The 16,433-nt window shown below is 34.4% G+C and overlaps 1 protein-coding gene across 2 annotated transcripts in view; it reads left to right on the forward strand.

Moving 5' to 3' along the window:
* LOC138703602 (tetratricopeptide repeat protein 7B-like) overlaps positions 1-16,433 on the forward strand; it is a 68,890-nt gene that overhangs the window by 21,727 nt on the left and 30,730 nt on the right. For both annotated transcript variants that reach the window (XM_069831630.1, XM_069831631.1), the window contains exons 7-9: positions 8,523-8,658; positions 14,518-14,665; positions 15,651-15,839. In XM_069831630.1, the coding sequence (XP_069687731.1) occupies positions 8,523-8,658; positions 14,518-14,665; positions 15,651-15,839 (473 nt within the window). The remainder of the gene's footprint in view (positions 1-8,522; positions 8,659-14,517; positions 14,666-15,650; positions 15,840-16,433) is intronic.

The following is a 16,433-nucleotide window of genomic DNA, read 5'->3' on the forward strand; positions in this document are numbered from 1 at the left end:
CAACGAACTTCTGCAAGGTTATAATTAAGCTCACAAAATCTGGTTTTGGGTATCGAAGACCTCCTTTATCTAATTTATGTATAAGTCCCATCAAAGGCACTGCTGTTGGCGGGATCGATACATTGTTTACGCAGGAACTGCATGATGTTTTTTCCACAAGATATCCGCAGACTAATGCTTGGGATGCTGTTTCCAGATTGATGAAGACAGGCATACAAGGCTCGGAAATGCTTTCGAGTAAAACAGAGATATGCTGGGGAAGAATAACAATAACAATAACAGCTATTTTCTTCATGAGACAATCCCTTTCCAGTCATCTCTGATCTCTCCTCATGAGCGATATTAGCATCTGGTGCCGAAATCAAAAGGCCAGATTTTTTAATTCTTTTTATTGCATTTTGAGCTGTCCTTGAGTCTGTTATGTCATTCCATCCTCCACCCATTCTTCTAGCACTGAACATTGCTTCCACTGGATCGCCAGAAAAAGCCCGTGTCAATACATAGAAAAAGCTATTCTGTAGAAGATGAACGATGCAAGAAGCTGTCGATTCAGCTGTCAAAATTAGGGCACCATGAGTTTCTTTTGTCAACCCTTTCAAATTAAGGGTTTTTGATTCAGTTTGTAGCTCATTAATATAGTCACAAAAATCATCTTTCAACCACCAGAGACGGTTGTAAGGTGCAGAATAGAACATCATACTATCTGGATTGCTTCGTCGTAGATGTTGTGTTTTATCGCTTATGTCGTGTACAGTGAAAAATTTGTACACATTTTTCATGAAACGTATTGTTGGTCCTGCTTCTGAAAAATTTACCTGAGATGTCAAATGCAATTGATTCTGCTTCATATAGTCCAAAGTGCTTGTAACTTCCGGTGAAAATGTCTGTACAGCATAAAGAACGTTCATTTTCTCAAAGGAACTGGGTTCGACATGCTTCCTCATTAGAAATTGAATGGGTTTCACAGCTAAGTCCTTTTGTATCCTGTATATTTCCTTGATGAATTTTGAACTGATCGTTCCTTCTCTGTCTGCCATATCAAGGTCTAGAAATTGTGAACGGATGTTTTTGATGATGTGACAGTAATCAAAACTTAAATATAAATTATGTTGCAAGTTACGTGGGTGTACTACGCAAGGCTGTAGAACTCCACTGCCTAAACCCTTAAACATAGCAGTATTAGTTCTATGGTTATCAGTTACAAGCCGAAGCACATGAAATCCACAGTCTTCTACAGCTTTCAACACTTGCTGAACTAATAAGAGCAGATCATTTCCTTGCAAATTTCGTACCATGAAATATGCTGCCGGTATTGCGTACTTGGTGGATAATCCATGAATAACCAAATACAGAAGTTTGTTGGCTAAGACGGGATTTATTCCTATTTCTTTATTATAAACTCCTTCAGCTTCGACTAAGCCAAAAAATTTTTCCTCTTTTTTATTATAAAGCAAGTGTTCTTTTATTGCCATCTCATCGCATATAAGAGAAACTACTTTCTCAATTTCATTCAATTTTGTGGCTTCTAACTTAAGTCTCTGTATAATTAAAGGGGAAACACCAACGCCACATTCCGTTGAGCCCATATACCTATCTAATGTGCTGCGCGACAGTGCTTGTATTAATTTCAAATTTCTTCCAAAGTCGTAGCCTCTAGGAGACGATATTCGCTAACATAAATAGTATCGAATAGTTGGCTTGGACCATTTTTTTTTTAATTTCTAATTTGATCCAGTATATATACAGCCATTTTGTCGCCATCATGTGCTGATTTCTTTATGTTCTCTACTGACTTTCTCTCAGTATAGTTATTAAGTTCTTCCTTCGCCTCTTGAAGTTCCTTCTCTATTTCCACAATTTTGTTTTCAAGTCTGTACACTTTCGCTCGAAGATTTTAATTTAATTTTTTATGATATTTCAGTTCACTTAATCTTAGAGTATTTACTTGAACAGCAACATGTCTGGAATCTACGTTTACATCTGCCTTGTCTTTTATAATTCCAGCTTCTATGTCTTTCTCACGATATTCGGCTTCAATGTCCTCCTGACATTGTGTAGTCAGTCTTGAGACTTTGTTCTCTCAGAGGATGATGAACTTGAGTTTCTGGCTTTTCTCTTCCTCTTGTTAGAAGGTTTCTTGTATGAAGGATATCCAGGAAATATGCTTGGTATCGACAAATTTTTCAGTTTCCTATATTTCGTATCTTCTTTAAAATCTTCTTGTTTGAAGTGTAAACTGCACACACATGAACGATCAGAAGGAATCCACTTACTTCCTCTTTTGTCACCTTCTCTTGATATAATATTTAACCACTTTTCCCGCAGCTCACTATTAGATGGAAATTCATGAAATGATAATCTTCTGAATTTCAATTTTCCTCTGTGCACTTTGCAGAAAGGGACACAACAAGACACCATTGTAAATATATTATAATTAATATTGTTATTTCAGGAGACCAAGTTTTATATCTCACAAAATTAAATGTATTTCAAATCGAATGTTCCTTTCTTTCAATGTATTTTAAAGAAGAAAATCATATCATTAATAAACAATCACTTACAAGCACTGTAATTACTTCTAAGATGTCAAATAAAACATTATAATTAATTCTACACATTTAGTACAGCCAAACCAACGGCAGTTACTTGCTGTGCTCTAGTGTCGAAACTGGACAATAATGGTCCACGTGAAACTCAGTGCTAAGCAAAGAAATTCAATACAGTGACCATGTAAAATATCTTGGTATTACTCTTGATAACAAGTTGTTATGGCACAAGCACATAAAATCTGTAACAACTAAGAGCTCTCTTAGAATATCTCATCTTTACCCCCTGTTCAAATCTCCTGTTCTCAGTCTAAGAAGAAAAGTTATGCTCTACAAAATGCTGATTTTACCAATCCTAACTTACGTTGCCCCAGCTTGGTGTTATATTCCAAAAACAGTGTTTCAACCTCTTCAAATTGTTCAAAATAAAGTGCTCCGAATAATACATAATTCAGACTGGTAGACAACAAATGCACAAATACACTTTGATTTGGACATGACATTTCTGAAAGACTCATTGCGTGAATAAGCTAAGAAGTTTTATAACAGTGCAAATTCAAGTGAAAATCCATTCGTCAAGCGTCTTGGTCAATACAATGCAAATTTCTACAAGAAACACAGAACACCAAAATCCTTTTTAAGTGAATAACATGCACTTTTCCACAACCTCTGACTTCATTAAACCTACACTAATGTCTCTGTGCCCAATTGTTTTGACAGCTGGACATGAACAATATTTGTGCATCATTATTTGAATTTACACTAAAATACGAAAAGGCAGAAAACATATTTGTTTTGGAACTTTATCAATAAATTGCTGAATGTGGAAAAAAAAAAAAATGCTAAGCAAGAGGAATGAGCAGGCAGATACGCAGCGATAAGATGCGATCCAGCAGGCAGTGGTGAGGAATCTCATAGAATCTATTGGAGTTGTGATTTCAATTGTTTTCTGAATCCATAGAAACGTTTATTTGCAGAGAGGATCCTTTGTTTAACTTCAATGCTGGTGTCATTTTTGAAAATTATTTCAAATTCCAGGTAACTAAAGCTGTGTACAGTCTCAAATTTATATGATCCAATTTCTATATAAGATGGATATTGCTTATAGTCTTTTGATGTAATTGGCATATATTTTGTTTTGTCTTGATTTATTTGTAGATGCATTTTACTAGCTGCTCTTTCCAGATTGATATAGGTTTTCTTCATAGCTCTTTCTGTTCGTCCACAATATCAATATCACTGGCAAATGCAAATATCTGCACTGATTTATAAAATATAGTGCCTCTTATATTGATATTTGCATCTTCTATTATCTTATCAAGGGCTATATTAAACATTAAACATGCCAGGGCATCTCCTTGTCAGAGTCCATTTTTTACCAGCAAGGGTTCAGAAAGCATTGACTGCATTTTTATAAGACACTGAGTGTTTGTAAAAGTGACTCCGATCAGATTGATAAGCTTATTGGGGATTTTAATTTTTTTCATTGCTGTGAGCAATTCAGTTGTCGCTGTCATATGCAGCTTTGAAATCTATAAATAAATAATGTGTCTCTATGCCAAATTCTTTACATTTTTCGAGTGTTCTACTGTGGATCTTGCTTTACGGAATCTACATTGATAATCCCCAATAAATCCCTCAACATATTCATTCAACCTGCCAAGTAATATATTTGAAAAAACTTTGTAAGTGGTATATAATAAGCTGATCCCTCTATAGTTTGAGCAGGTTATTATATTGCCTTTTTTATGAATTGGGCATATAATACTAAAATTGCATTCTTCTGGAATTATTTCTCTTGTCCAGATTTTAATGAAGAGTTTATGTAGAGTAGCAATAAATTTAGGTCCAGCATTTTTTAACATTTCTGCTTGTATTAAATCAACAGCTGTGGCCTTATTCTTGAGTTTCTCAATTGCTACCACTGTTTTTTCTATTGTAGACTCCGGCTCAGTTATTTCAGCATTTTCCTGTATTGAATTATCATTATACATATGCTTATGCTTGCCATTTAATAGCTGATTAAAATATTCCTGCCATCTCCGAAGGATCATCACTCATCTCCATTTATAATCACACCAGCTTTATCTTTACAAAGTGTTGTCCCGGTTTAAAAGCCTTACATTCATTATGTAATTTTTTGTAAAATATTCTACAATCATTTACTTTCCTAATATCTTCAAGCTCCCGCAATTTATCTTCGTTATATTTCCATTTCTTTCTTTTGTGGATTCTTTTCTCTTCTTGTCTGGCTTTCCGATAATCTTCCACTGCATTTCTTGTATCAGATCGTTGTTGAATTTTGAGATATGCTCTGTTTTTCACAGCTGTAGCCTGTTCTCATTCATCATCAAACCAATCCTCATACCTCGATTTATTGGTTTTTACTAGTACAGTGTCTGCAACTTCTTTTACAGCATCTCTAATCATCTCCCACCTCTCATCCTGTCCAAATTTAACCTTGCAAATTTCAAGTGCAGTGATTAACAATAGGTCTCTAATAGAAACAACAACAACAAACAAATTTCTTGGCTTACAAATCGATAATGTGTTAAATTGGAAAAATCATATTTAATAAATTACTCCTACACTAAATTCAACATGTTTCGCTATTAGATCTGTGCAAGAGATAGTAAATATCAATACCTTAAAAAACAATATACTTTACATACTTTATACTACCGAATAATATTCGGTCAATGTTACTTATGTCCCACCCACTATAGAGACATAGGACAATTTTATACATATGTAGTATAACCTGTTGCTTCTTTGACAGGTTAGGTTTGGTTAGTTTAGGTTTTTGTTATAGCCAACCTTGCATATACGATTATAGCGCAACATTGGCAGTGATAAAAGTGAAATATTCGTTCAGTGGGCATTGGATACTCTACATTCACCAATATTCTGAAGAAATTCCACAAATAGAGGAATTATTTCTACTATAAAAAAGAATAATTCGAATAATAGTGGGTGCCGAATCTAGAGAATTATGTACGAAAATAATGCTGTAACTTGTCTAGCTCTTTAGTAACCCCACAAAGATACTTCCCTTGTACTTGTCTAAGTATATAAACATGTACTGAACAGAATTATAAAATTTACTTAGTCTTACGTTAAAAAGTGTTAAAATTGTTAAAAAAGGTATATACCTTCAACAGACGGCCCGTTTCGACCTTATGTCACGTCATCCTCAGTGTCTCTTGAACCACTGGTGATCTTGACTCTGCGATGTGCATTTGTCGATGGTAGGAGTGAGGGCAGTGGCGGTGCGTCAATAAGAGCACAAGAGCACGTGAACACCTTGTTTCCATTAATGCACGACTAGTTTTATTATTTAATACCGTATTGCCGTAGTGGGGATGTATAATATCAGGATCGAGTATTTTAAACTTCCAGCATCTTGCATAAACTTCTTATGTAAACTTGGCAACATCCGTTCACGTACAAGCTGTGCTCTTTTCAAGAAGGTTACAGAAATTTCACGCATGCGCGGGAGAAAATTGTCTTTCGCTGGCCGCTTATGACTCGTCAAGAGCGCAAAGCATTAAGTGAACAGTGAATCTATCCTACAGATATCGGTGCATCGATGCCTATCGTTTACGTGCTATATCTCGAAAAAATTTAATAAGTCTATATTTTAGCCTGCAGGTGTCAGCATCTCACTGTCGGAACGTTTACTTTATGTGGATGTGTTTACAGTACTGCTACGAGAGTGCAGTTTGTGAATTACTATACTTCAATGTCGACATATAGCATAGTTTGGCTTTCAAAGACGTGCTGGCTGAATGTGATGGTGGTATGAATTTAAATATCTGTATGGTGGTGTATATTATTTAAGAATAATATTTACTGGCATGTATTTATAGTAATCAATCTATGCAAATAGGGTTACAGTACTGGTATAGGCTCTAGTGTATCAGTGTGTTGTGAATCAAAATACTGTATATTACTGAACACACACTTTTGTAAATTGTTTTATGTATTAATTTTTAACAGACGTAAACAATGAACTCCGTTCAAGTAATTTTGAAGAGTAAAGAACTGGGTAAACTGGCTTTTCAGGAAAAATTGGAAATAAAAAGATTAGGTTTCATTATTATTATTATTATTATTATTATTATTATTATTATTATATGTTGTTTTGAATTTATATACGGTTTTTTCGACAGTGAAACATTGGAATTATGACATTTCATATTAGGCTAAAAACGTACGATTTCAAATTCTCTTCGATTTTGGAACACAAAATTGTGAACACACATAATATTTTATAATGAGCCGCCACTGAGTGGGGGTGCGTTGTTCCTATGGTGGGGGCTGGCTGTTTGTGTGTTATGATGCATTATGTCGTCGAATAATGTGTGCGTATCGAACTGCAATTGTGTGTTAAGTATATGTGGGTATGCTATTGTATTCTTATATATTTCGTACTGTTCTTGAATGTTTAACTGTGAACTTTTTGGTGTGATGTGTAAAATTTCCATACCTGTTTCTATATTATTGTAATCATGATTATTGTTGATAATGTGGTCTGCATAATTTGATGTGATGTAGGGTTTGGTTATAGCTTTAATATGTTCATTATATCTTGTGTGAAAGGATCTTCCTGTCTGTCCTATGTAAAAATGTGGGCAACTATTGCATTTTAATTTGTAAACTCCAGTTGAATTATATTTATTTGAATGTTTAATGTGATTATTTAGATATTTCTGTGTTGTATTATTTGTTTTGTATGCTATCTTGTATTTTAGTTTTCTGAATGAAGTTGCAATTTTGTGAGTATTGGTATTGTGATATGTTAATGTTATGTATTTATTCTCGCGTGGTGTTTGTGTTGGTTTGTTCTGTTTTTGTTTTGCCTTTTTTATTAGTGTGTCTATTATGTTATGTTATGTTAGTGTTAACGAGAACTTTAATCAATGAACAGAAATACTTGTCACTGTGGAGATCGGCGTCTGTGTTGTAGTATACCCGACTCTAAACAAGTTGCAGCATTAAGACGACAAACCTCATTAGGTAAGACGATCGTGTAATATATTCCATAATAATAGTAATTATATACCTCCACATTGTTCTTGTGTGTAAAAATCGGACTAATCAATATGTTACTATAAAATTGCATTTCTTTTCAGAATCTAATGTGTCACATATCACACACGTAACTAATTTCCATATTAACAGACTATACCAAACACACGTGGAGAGTTTGCGCGAAGTTTGACACAGTCTCAGGATCGCAGTCTTCTGCATCTTCTTGCTTCAAAGATAATAATGAGGAGCAAAACGTTTGCCCTTTCAAAGTAAAAGAAAACCATGCATGTGGGAAAATATTGCGATGTGACTATGATTTCTCAACGATTGATGTTATAAAATGACAGTTCGAGGAATGAATAGCGTTATTTATATGATACTATTTCTGGGACCAAAAAAAAAAAGTGGATGAAAAAAGTGGGAAAATGATGATAGTGGGAACAATGCATTGAAGTTCCACTGTACCTTGTAATAAAACTTTTTAATAATTTTGTGTCTGCAGATTATATTCAACTCCAAGGCCCATTATTTTAATGTATGTATAAGTACAGACACTGCCATCACATTATGAAATTATACAATTGTATTTTTTTCTCCCCTCATTTTTTTGTGTTATAATTTTACAATAAATATATATTTTAATTTTTGTACTTTCTATCAAAATTATATTAGTACATAGGTTATTGTCTTAGTCAGTTATGTTCTATTTTTGGATATTTCTGTTCAGTATTTTTAAAGTTGTTGTCGTCGTCATCGTCATCATCATCATTGATTGTCATTTTGAATGAAATCTCCATTTGCAATTTATGCTCTATTGTAATTATAAGGAAATTATACTTATTCAATTTTTCGCTTTATTTTGAATTATACTGGTAAAAGTTCAGAAATATAAGTAATTGTATACATTGTATTAGTATATTAAAGTTTTGGTGATTGTTTCAGCTTCAAATAAAAAGTTAACACAGATTTCACAAAATTCTGTAGCAGATAGCCCATGGAAACCACGCAAATACACAGGCTTCAATCTTTTCATACCTCAGAATGAAAATGAAGAAATCATATTGTTATTACTCATCAGGTAAGGTTCTCTGGAATTAGTGTGTTTATTTACAGTAAAATCCCTCTTCACCTGCACCCAAATAATCGGCAGTACCAAAACAATGACACTTTTGGCTGGGCAAAAAAAAAGTTTAAAACTGCCAGATTACCACAGTCTGGGCCATCACTTTTGCCACATTAGTATTTAGTATTTATTTACTTATTTAACCTGGTAGAGATAAGGCCATCAGGCCTTCTCTGCCCCTCTACCAGGGGATTACAACTATAATATGAAGAATAAAATTACAATTAATATTAAATTTACAATTACAATTACAATAAAAATTAAAGTACGACAAGATTACTTAATTAATGAAAGCTAGACAATTTATCATGGAAGTTAAGAACAAAGAATATTTTTGGATTTACTGAATTACAAATTAAACCTAGAATAACAAAATTCTATAGTGATGAAATAACCATATATTGAGGGAACTATTTACAAGAAACCATGTCTGAACGAGGAAGTTTGCACGAACTTCCATTTTCAGTGAATATTCAAACCTAAAATTTGTGTATTATTTGTGTTGTGTGATGTGTTTTAAAAAAGAAAATTCACACAGTTTTTATGTTTATTTAGTTATGTTTGGGCCGTCAGTGTTGCCACATTAGGAAGTTCGCATAAACTTTCATATTCAGTGAATATTCGAACCTAGAATTAGTGTATTATTTGTATTGTGTGATGTGTTTTAATAAGGAAAATCTACACAGTCTTTATGTTTATTTAGTTATGAACAAGTGATAGAGGAATAAGCTTCACATGGCTGCATTTTCAATATTTGGCACCAAAAAATATGAAATTTTTTTTTGTATATACTGATATTTATTCGATTATCCGACAAAATCTCGTATCTGGAACTAGCCTGGTCCCTTTGGTACTGGTTAAGAGGGATTCTACTGTATTTACATTCATTCATTTGTTCATTTATTTATTTATCCACTCTTGTATAGCAGACTGTATATAATATTGGCTTCCCCTCTGCATTTTTCTCATAAAGCCTGTAATTTAATAATTTATTATAAAACATTAGTTGAGTAACTCTACTTCAAGATTCCAGTCTGTGTTTTCTGACATAATGTTGATTTTAAACTAGTTTCAACTCATCCTATTGCATTTACATGTGTTTCAGTTTATTAAACACTTGTTCAATATTACTTTTAAAATGTTGTTGTTGTTTTCTAATGCCAGGTGTTTGACAATAAAGTCATTTGACCTCTTGCACTCCAATATTTTTCAAAGCTATTATCATGGCCAGCCACTGAAGCACAGATTTTGAGGTGTTCCGAATCCATTTCTTGGTTTGAGTTGCACAATGGGCAGTTAGGGGACTGATATATTCCAATTCTATGCAAGTGTTTGGCCAAACAGTCATGGCCTGTTGCCAATCTAAATGCAGCTACAGACGATTTTCGTGGTAAATCGGGAATTAACTGTGAATTTTGATGCAGAGAGTTCCATTTTTTCCCTTGAGATTGTGTTATGAAATTTTGTTTGTTAAAGTCTAAGTATGTAGATTTAATAAATCTTTTCACAGAGTAATATGTAGATTTAGTAACAGGTCTGTAAGTAGCAGTGCTGCCCTTCTTTGCTAAAGCATCCACATTCTCGTTTACCAGGATTCCACAATGGGATGATATCCATTGGAATACAATTCTTTTATTGAGTGATATTAATTGAGAGAGACTTTTGAAATGTTAGATAAACTATTAGTTTTGATTAATATGTGTTAGTTACAGTTCCGTTATTTTTGTTAATATGCTTTTTTTAATGAAACACACTTTCAAAACGTTTTCCATTTTCTGTACAACATTCATAATGATCACATAGATTCTCAAACATTTTTGCAAATATATAGATTGCTGCACTTGGTAAGAAAGCCACTATCTTTTACCGTAAAATATTGATGGATTCCCCATAAAGATTGTTTCGTTTAATATATCCCATATATAGACATCAGATGGTATGAGGTCAGGTGAATGTAATGGATAAGGAAAATGTGTTCCACGGGAAATTCTCAAGTGTTTCTGAAGTAGAGTTTATTTTTAAGACCCTATGGCTGTTGAGAACACTTCCTGTACTGCTTATGAAACATTTCACAAAAGCCATCTGAAACGTGTTTCAAACTTGGACCATTTACACATCCAAGTCTGTATGAACGAATATAATACTCAACAATAAAGACTTTTTCCTCCGTTGTGAAGACCATAGTTGCAGCACTAAGTCAAGCACTGAATGTGCAATATGTCTAAATATTTTGGCATATAAATAAATATTGGTTTCTAGACAAATGTTCAGAGTAGCCGAACAATAATGACAGTACTGTTTGTCTTGATATATACTATAGTTATTTATCCTACAATTGACAATAAAATAGAAGTAAAAATCAGAATGAATTAAAAATAAATTCTGCCCTACAAGCACTAGCTAATTGGACAGAAAATAATAAGCAGGTGAACACAGAATTGAAAGACCTCACGTTTTAATAGATCAAAAGACATAAATAGTAGAAGTAATACTACATATCTGGGAGTAATCTTTGGTGAGAAACTCTCTTTAAATCATCATTTTGAGAACTTGGATATGAAGGTAAAACAAAATAAAATAAAAAGTCGAAGACCTTCAAAAGATCTGCAGGATGCAAATGGAGGGGCCCATATCGTGGTAATGAACAAAACATACAGGTCATTCATAAGACCAGTTCTCAGACATGAACCACCTTTACAACAGAAGTATGTTGCTGTGCACAGGGAAGACATATTACATTGTTGTGAGTCCACATAATTATGTAGAAAAATACGTGAGAGTGTTCAACACCTACTGAAAAAACAGCAGTAGCACTTCTGCAGACAGGCCCGTGACTGGTTGGATGAACATCTAATAAAAGAAGGGAAACTGATTAAATGTGTTGTTTTTTATTTTAGTAGGTTATTTTACGACGCTTTATCAACATCTTAGGTTATTTAGCATCTGAATGAGATGAAGGTGATAATGCCAGTGAAATGAGTCCAGGGTCCAACACCGAAAATTACCCAGCATTTGCTCATATTGGGTTGAGGGAAAACTCCAGAAAAAACTCCAACTAGGTAACTTGCCCAGACCTGGAATCGAACCCGGGCCACCTGGTTTCGCGGCTAGACGCACTAACCGTTACTCAAAGGTGTGGACTGAATGTGTTGTTCTTTGTGCAATGAAGATACTCTAGTAGTCTAGTGAACAAGGAACACTTGGTCCACTGTTTTCTGCAGAAAAGAGAACTTGCAGAGATTTTCACGCTGTACTGGGAGGCACGAGAATTTGTACACAACTGCAGTATTACATATTTTGCAAAAGAAGAATATGTTGTTGTTGTTTTCTAATGCCAGGCATTTGACAAAGTCATTTGACCTCTTGCACTCCAATATTTTTCAAAGATATTATAATGGGACCATCGGATCTGTGCCCCTGTAAGATATGCGAACTGAACCCTAATTCCTCCTCAGCCTCTGTAATTCATTTCCCTCCTTGCATTCCTATCTCTCTATTTTCTGTCTCTCTCCCTTTCTCTCCCCCACTATTCACAATTTTGAACCTTCTTCAGTTTATTTGCACTTGCAGTCCAGTGTAGTGAACTCAACATCTATACTGTAGCACGGAGTGGCGAAAAAAATATTATTAAGCAAGTAATAGCATTTTTCGATGAAGAGAAACAAACAGGTCAATATCTGATTCCTCTAAATCAGGCAACGAAAAGAGCAGCTGCGATCACAGGTGAGGCTTATTTTATTTCAATTGATTACATATTAAAATTACTTACTTAACTAACACTGATATAATACAACATTTTTATGTAATTTATAAAGGCGGGTCAGAGCGCCTAATAAAGAAAATCAGGCGAGAGGGAGTCTGTGCAGGAGATGAAAAGCTAGAATCACCAGGGAGGAACAGACCAAGGGAATCTTTAATTCTTGTAGATGATATGGAGCGATGTATTTTAAGAAGAAAGATACAAGAATTTTATACCATGCAGAAAGAAGTTCCGACTTTGAAGAAATTATTGAAGGTTGCGAGGAAAGCAATAAATTTCTAAGGTGGGAAAGAAATGTTACGGATTAATAGAAGAGGAAGTAGCTAGATTGTTATCAACTTGGGTGAAGACAACAGCAGCAATAGTAGTGACTCAGATTCAGATATGTCCGGGATATGCCCTCTGTAATTTCATGCATAATACAAGTCTTGGTCTTTTGTAAATATGTAAATTATTTTCATAAGAATAAATTAGAACTCCTGCACATTATCAGTATGTTATGTTTTATAAGATCGTAGTATGTATTGACTTAGCCTGGATGAGAAAGAAAGAGGGTACATGACTGTGTGTTCATTCATTCCTACAATTTTATAATTTTATTAGGCCTTCAAGATCACGTTCCAAACCTAACAAAATAAGATAATAAGGTGAAGAAAAAGTATTTATGACGAAAACATTTCTTTTTAGAAACGAAATAGATTCCCTTCACGTAAATTCCATTTAACCAACAAATATCCACTGTAATCATAATTATTTCCAATTAATCGTAGAAGTCAATCAGTGTCATTAGATCTACTTAAATTAAATTATGAATAAGTAATTATAATTAACCTCACATTATTAATAAGCAATATTCAAGAGACATGACATTGTTTGGCGGAAGTTTGGGAACACCACTATTCGGCAAGGTTCGTGGCCTGCAGTTTGACGTGGTGGGAGGAAAGCTGGTGGAATGGAGTGAGTAGAGGCGTTAACTTTTCCAAGAACGACGACAGCGCTGAAGGGGCAGAGATCCGATGGTCCGACAATATCATTGTCAGCCACAGAAGCACAGATTTTGAGGTGTTCTGAATCCATTTCTTGGTTTGAGTTGCACAATGGGCAGTTAGGGGACTGATATATTCCGATTCTATGCAGGTGTTTGGCCAAACAATCATGGCCTGTTGCCAATCTAAATCTAAATAAATATAATTTATTTCTGAATAGACAAATGTTATGTTAACATATTCTTCTTCTTCTAAATATTCGTATTTTGATGCCTTGGGCCAGATAGGCTATGCATTCAATCTCCGAGAACGACATTGAGTAGATGTAATATATTTTATTCTTGAAGAGCATTCTGGTGATAATTTCATTCTTAACACCATTTTCAATGCGTATTGTAGTTCTAAGTGCTGAAGGATTTTAATTCTGATACACACATCTCACCAAAAAATTGTGTAACTCTTGTTCCACATCTTAAAGTTTCATTGCTAATGTAGGATGTATGGAATACAATAAATGAAATGAGGTTTAAAAAATACAATTGTAGTTTAACGGCAGGCACTTGACTCTTCGTTATTCACCCATATGAAGCCAGTTGTGCAAACCAGTTTACCGACAGAGTCATTGTCCAGGGTGTGCCATAGGATGTTGCTGAAGATTTATTGGTATGCCACAGGAGAGCTGAAGCTCCCGGAGAAAACCCTTGCATTCATTTATTATATTCCAAGATTAACGGCAGGTCAGGTACTTGAATGTTTATTACCTAGGATGCGACATAGGATATTGCTGAAGATTCATTGGTATGCCACAGAGGAACTAGAGCTCCTGGATAAAACTCTGTTTTACCTGGACCACGAGCTTGACCAGCACAAGTAATAAATTGAGGGTACACCAGGAATCGAATCCAGTCCACAGGATTATGAGTCCTGCCACTGGACCACCATGGCAGCTGGATTAAGTTGTAAATGAATAATAAAAAAAATGGTTCTTTACAAGCTAAAATCGTTATATGTTTAAAAATATTTGTATAGATGCAAACAGATGTCACTTAGGATGTTTTTATGTTGCAGCGAAGCAATGGCAGTCCGGGATGCTGTACTTAGCCAGTCTCCAGAGTTTAAAGAAGCCAGAATTCATGCCTATGATAATGCCACTGCTATTTATGACCTCTTAACCATTGCTTTAGTTCGGTGGGGCCACGCAGATCTCTTACATGAGGTATGTTACTCCAAATATTTATTTACAAATTAAATTATTTCTTTGCGGCTGTGATAAATGCAATGGTAAAGATGCAACTTCGATGTTATGCAAAGGTGACTCACAGATTCACATTCTGCCTATAGCATGTTTATCCATATGGAGTATACGCAGTTTATTTATAAATAAATATAAAAATAGTTTTGAAACAGAATTAGTTCATTTATAATTAATAGACAATTATTTATGTGTAAATTTCAAATATTTTCTACATTTACCTACAAAATTAATACTGGAAACACGTTTATAATCCTTGCTTTGTTGTGAAAATCTTTGTATACAATAATACCTGAATAGCTTGTGTCCTATTTTCCTAGGATTATCCTTCAAAAGTCTTTGTTCCTGAATGATTTCTGCTGACATGTCTTTACAATACCTAGTTATTTACAAGCAGTTTACACAGATATCCCTCAAATAGTCGGCACATGTCCATTTTGAACATTTCACACATCATTTCTAGTCTTTTGTCTCGAGACATACCAAATTGGTAACAACGGCCCTTGGATCCATTCCTTTGTTCTGAGGCTGACGTAGCAGATTTTTGAATTCTCTGAAGAAATTTGATAAACGTAGATAAACTCACAAAAGTAATAATGAATATTTACCGAAACTTGCAGACATCGTAACATAAAAAGTCGCGTGATTGACAATTGTCACCCAGAAGAATAAAACCTTAGCTACACAAGTTGTATGAGCAACTTCAAGACTGAAACTAAAGAATGTTAATATGTGAGCATTGTTTTGAAGGTACCTAAAGCCCCCACGGTTGTGAACCCTTTCTAGGAAATACAACAATGAAAAGGAACACGCTGGTTGACAGGTGTCCCTCACGCAAGTATTGACAACACATACAACTCAACTAATGTTCTGAAGTGTCACTCTGTTAACTCTAGGTTAGTTCATAATTATTATTCACTTAGTTGTTAATAGTAAATGTTTGTTTTAGTCGTTTGAACGGGCTATGAAGTTCTCATTTGAAGAGCCTCACGTTTGGATGCAGCATGCCTTGTGCCTGGTCACTATGGGACAGTATGCCCATGCTCTTACTGTTCTGAAGGAGGTTACGAGGCTTCTGCCAACTAAAGTAATACCTTGTCTTCTAGCAGCACGAATTTGTTACGAGCAACTCAATCAGGTGAGAATTTTGAAGCTTATTTTTCTTGTCTTTGCAGTATAGTAGAAGCAACAAGTATTATGTACGATTGTTGTTGAAAATTTTGGTTCACAGGACTTATGAGGTTTTTCACTCTTTCCAGACTTTCAAAAGAACATAATCATGTTATGCTCTTTATTTACGCATTAGAAAAATTGATACAATGACAAAACCTCGAGTACTATAAAGATCAATTAGCCTTTTTAAGAATAATAGACACTTTATTGGCTCTAAAATAACAACCAAGCAAATCATCAAAAGTATGTTCTCACTCATAGATAATGATCAGTCTCGAATTTTGGTCATGCTGTGGTTTGTATAATATTCAGAATTTTGATCATGCTGTGGTTTGCATAATATTCAGAATTTTGATCATGCTGTGGATTGTATAGTATTCAGAATCATAACAAATTGGAACTTTTGTCACTGAATTGTCTTGTATTGTAACCATTCAGCTTTGTATATAGATATGTTGAAATAATCAGTGAGTACACTCCTGAAATATTAAATATTAAACCAGAAACATTCTGTATATACGCTGTGTAGTTTCTTGCATGTTAACCCATTAGTGCATAA

The sequence above is a fragment of the Periplaneta americana genome, chromosome 7 (assembly GCF_040183065.1).
Source record: "Periplaneta americana isolate PAMFEO1 chromosome 7, P.americana_PAMFEO1_priV1, whole genome shotgun sequence".
In the NCBI taxonomy this organism is placed as follows: Eukaryota; Metazoa; Arthropoda; class Insecta; order Blattodea; family Blattidae; genus Periplaneta; species Periplaneta americana.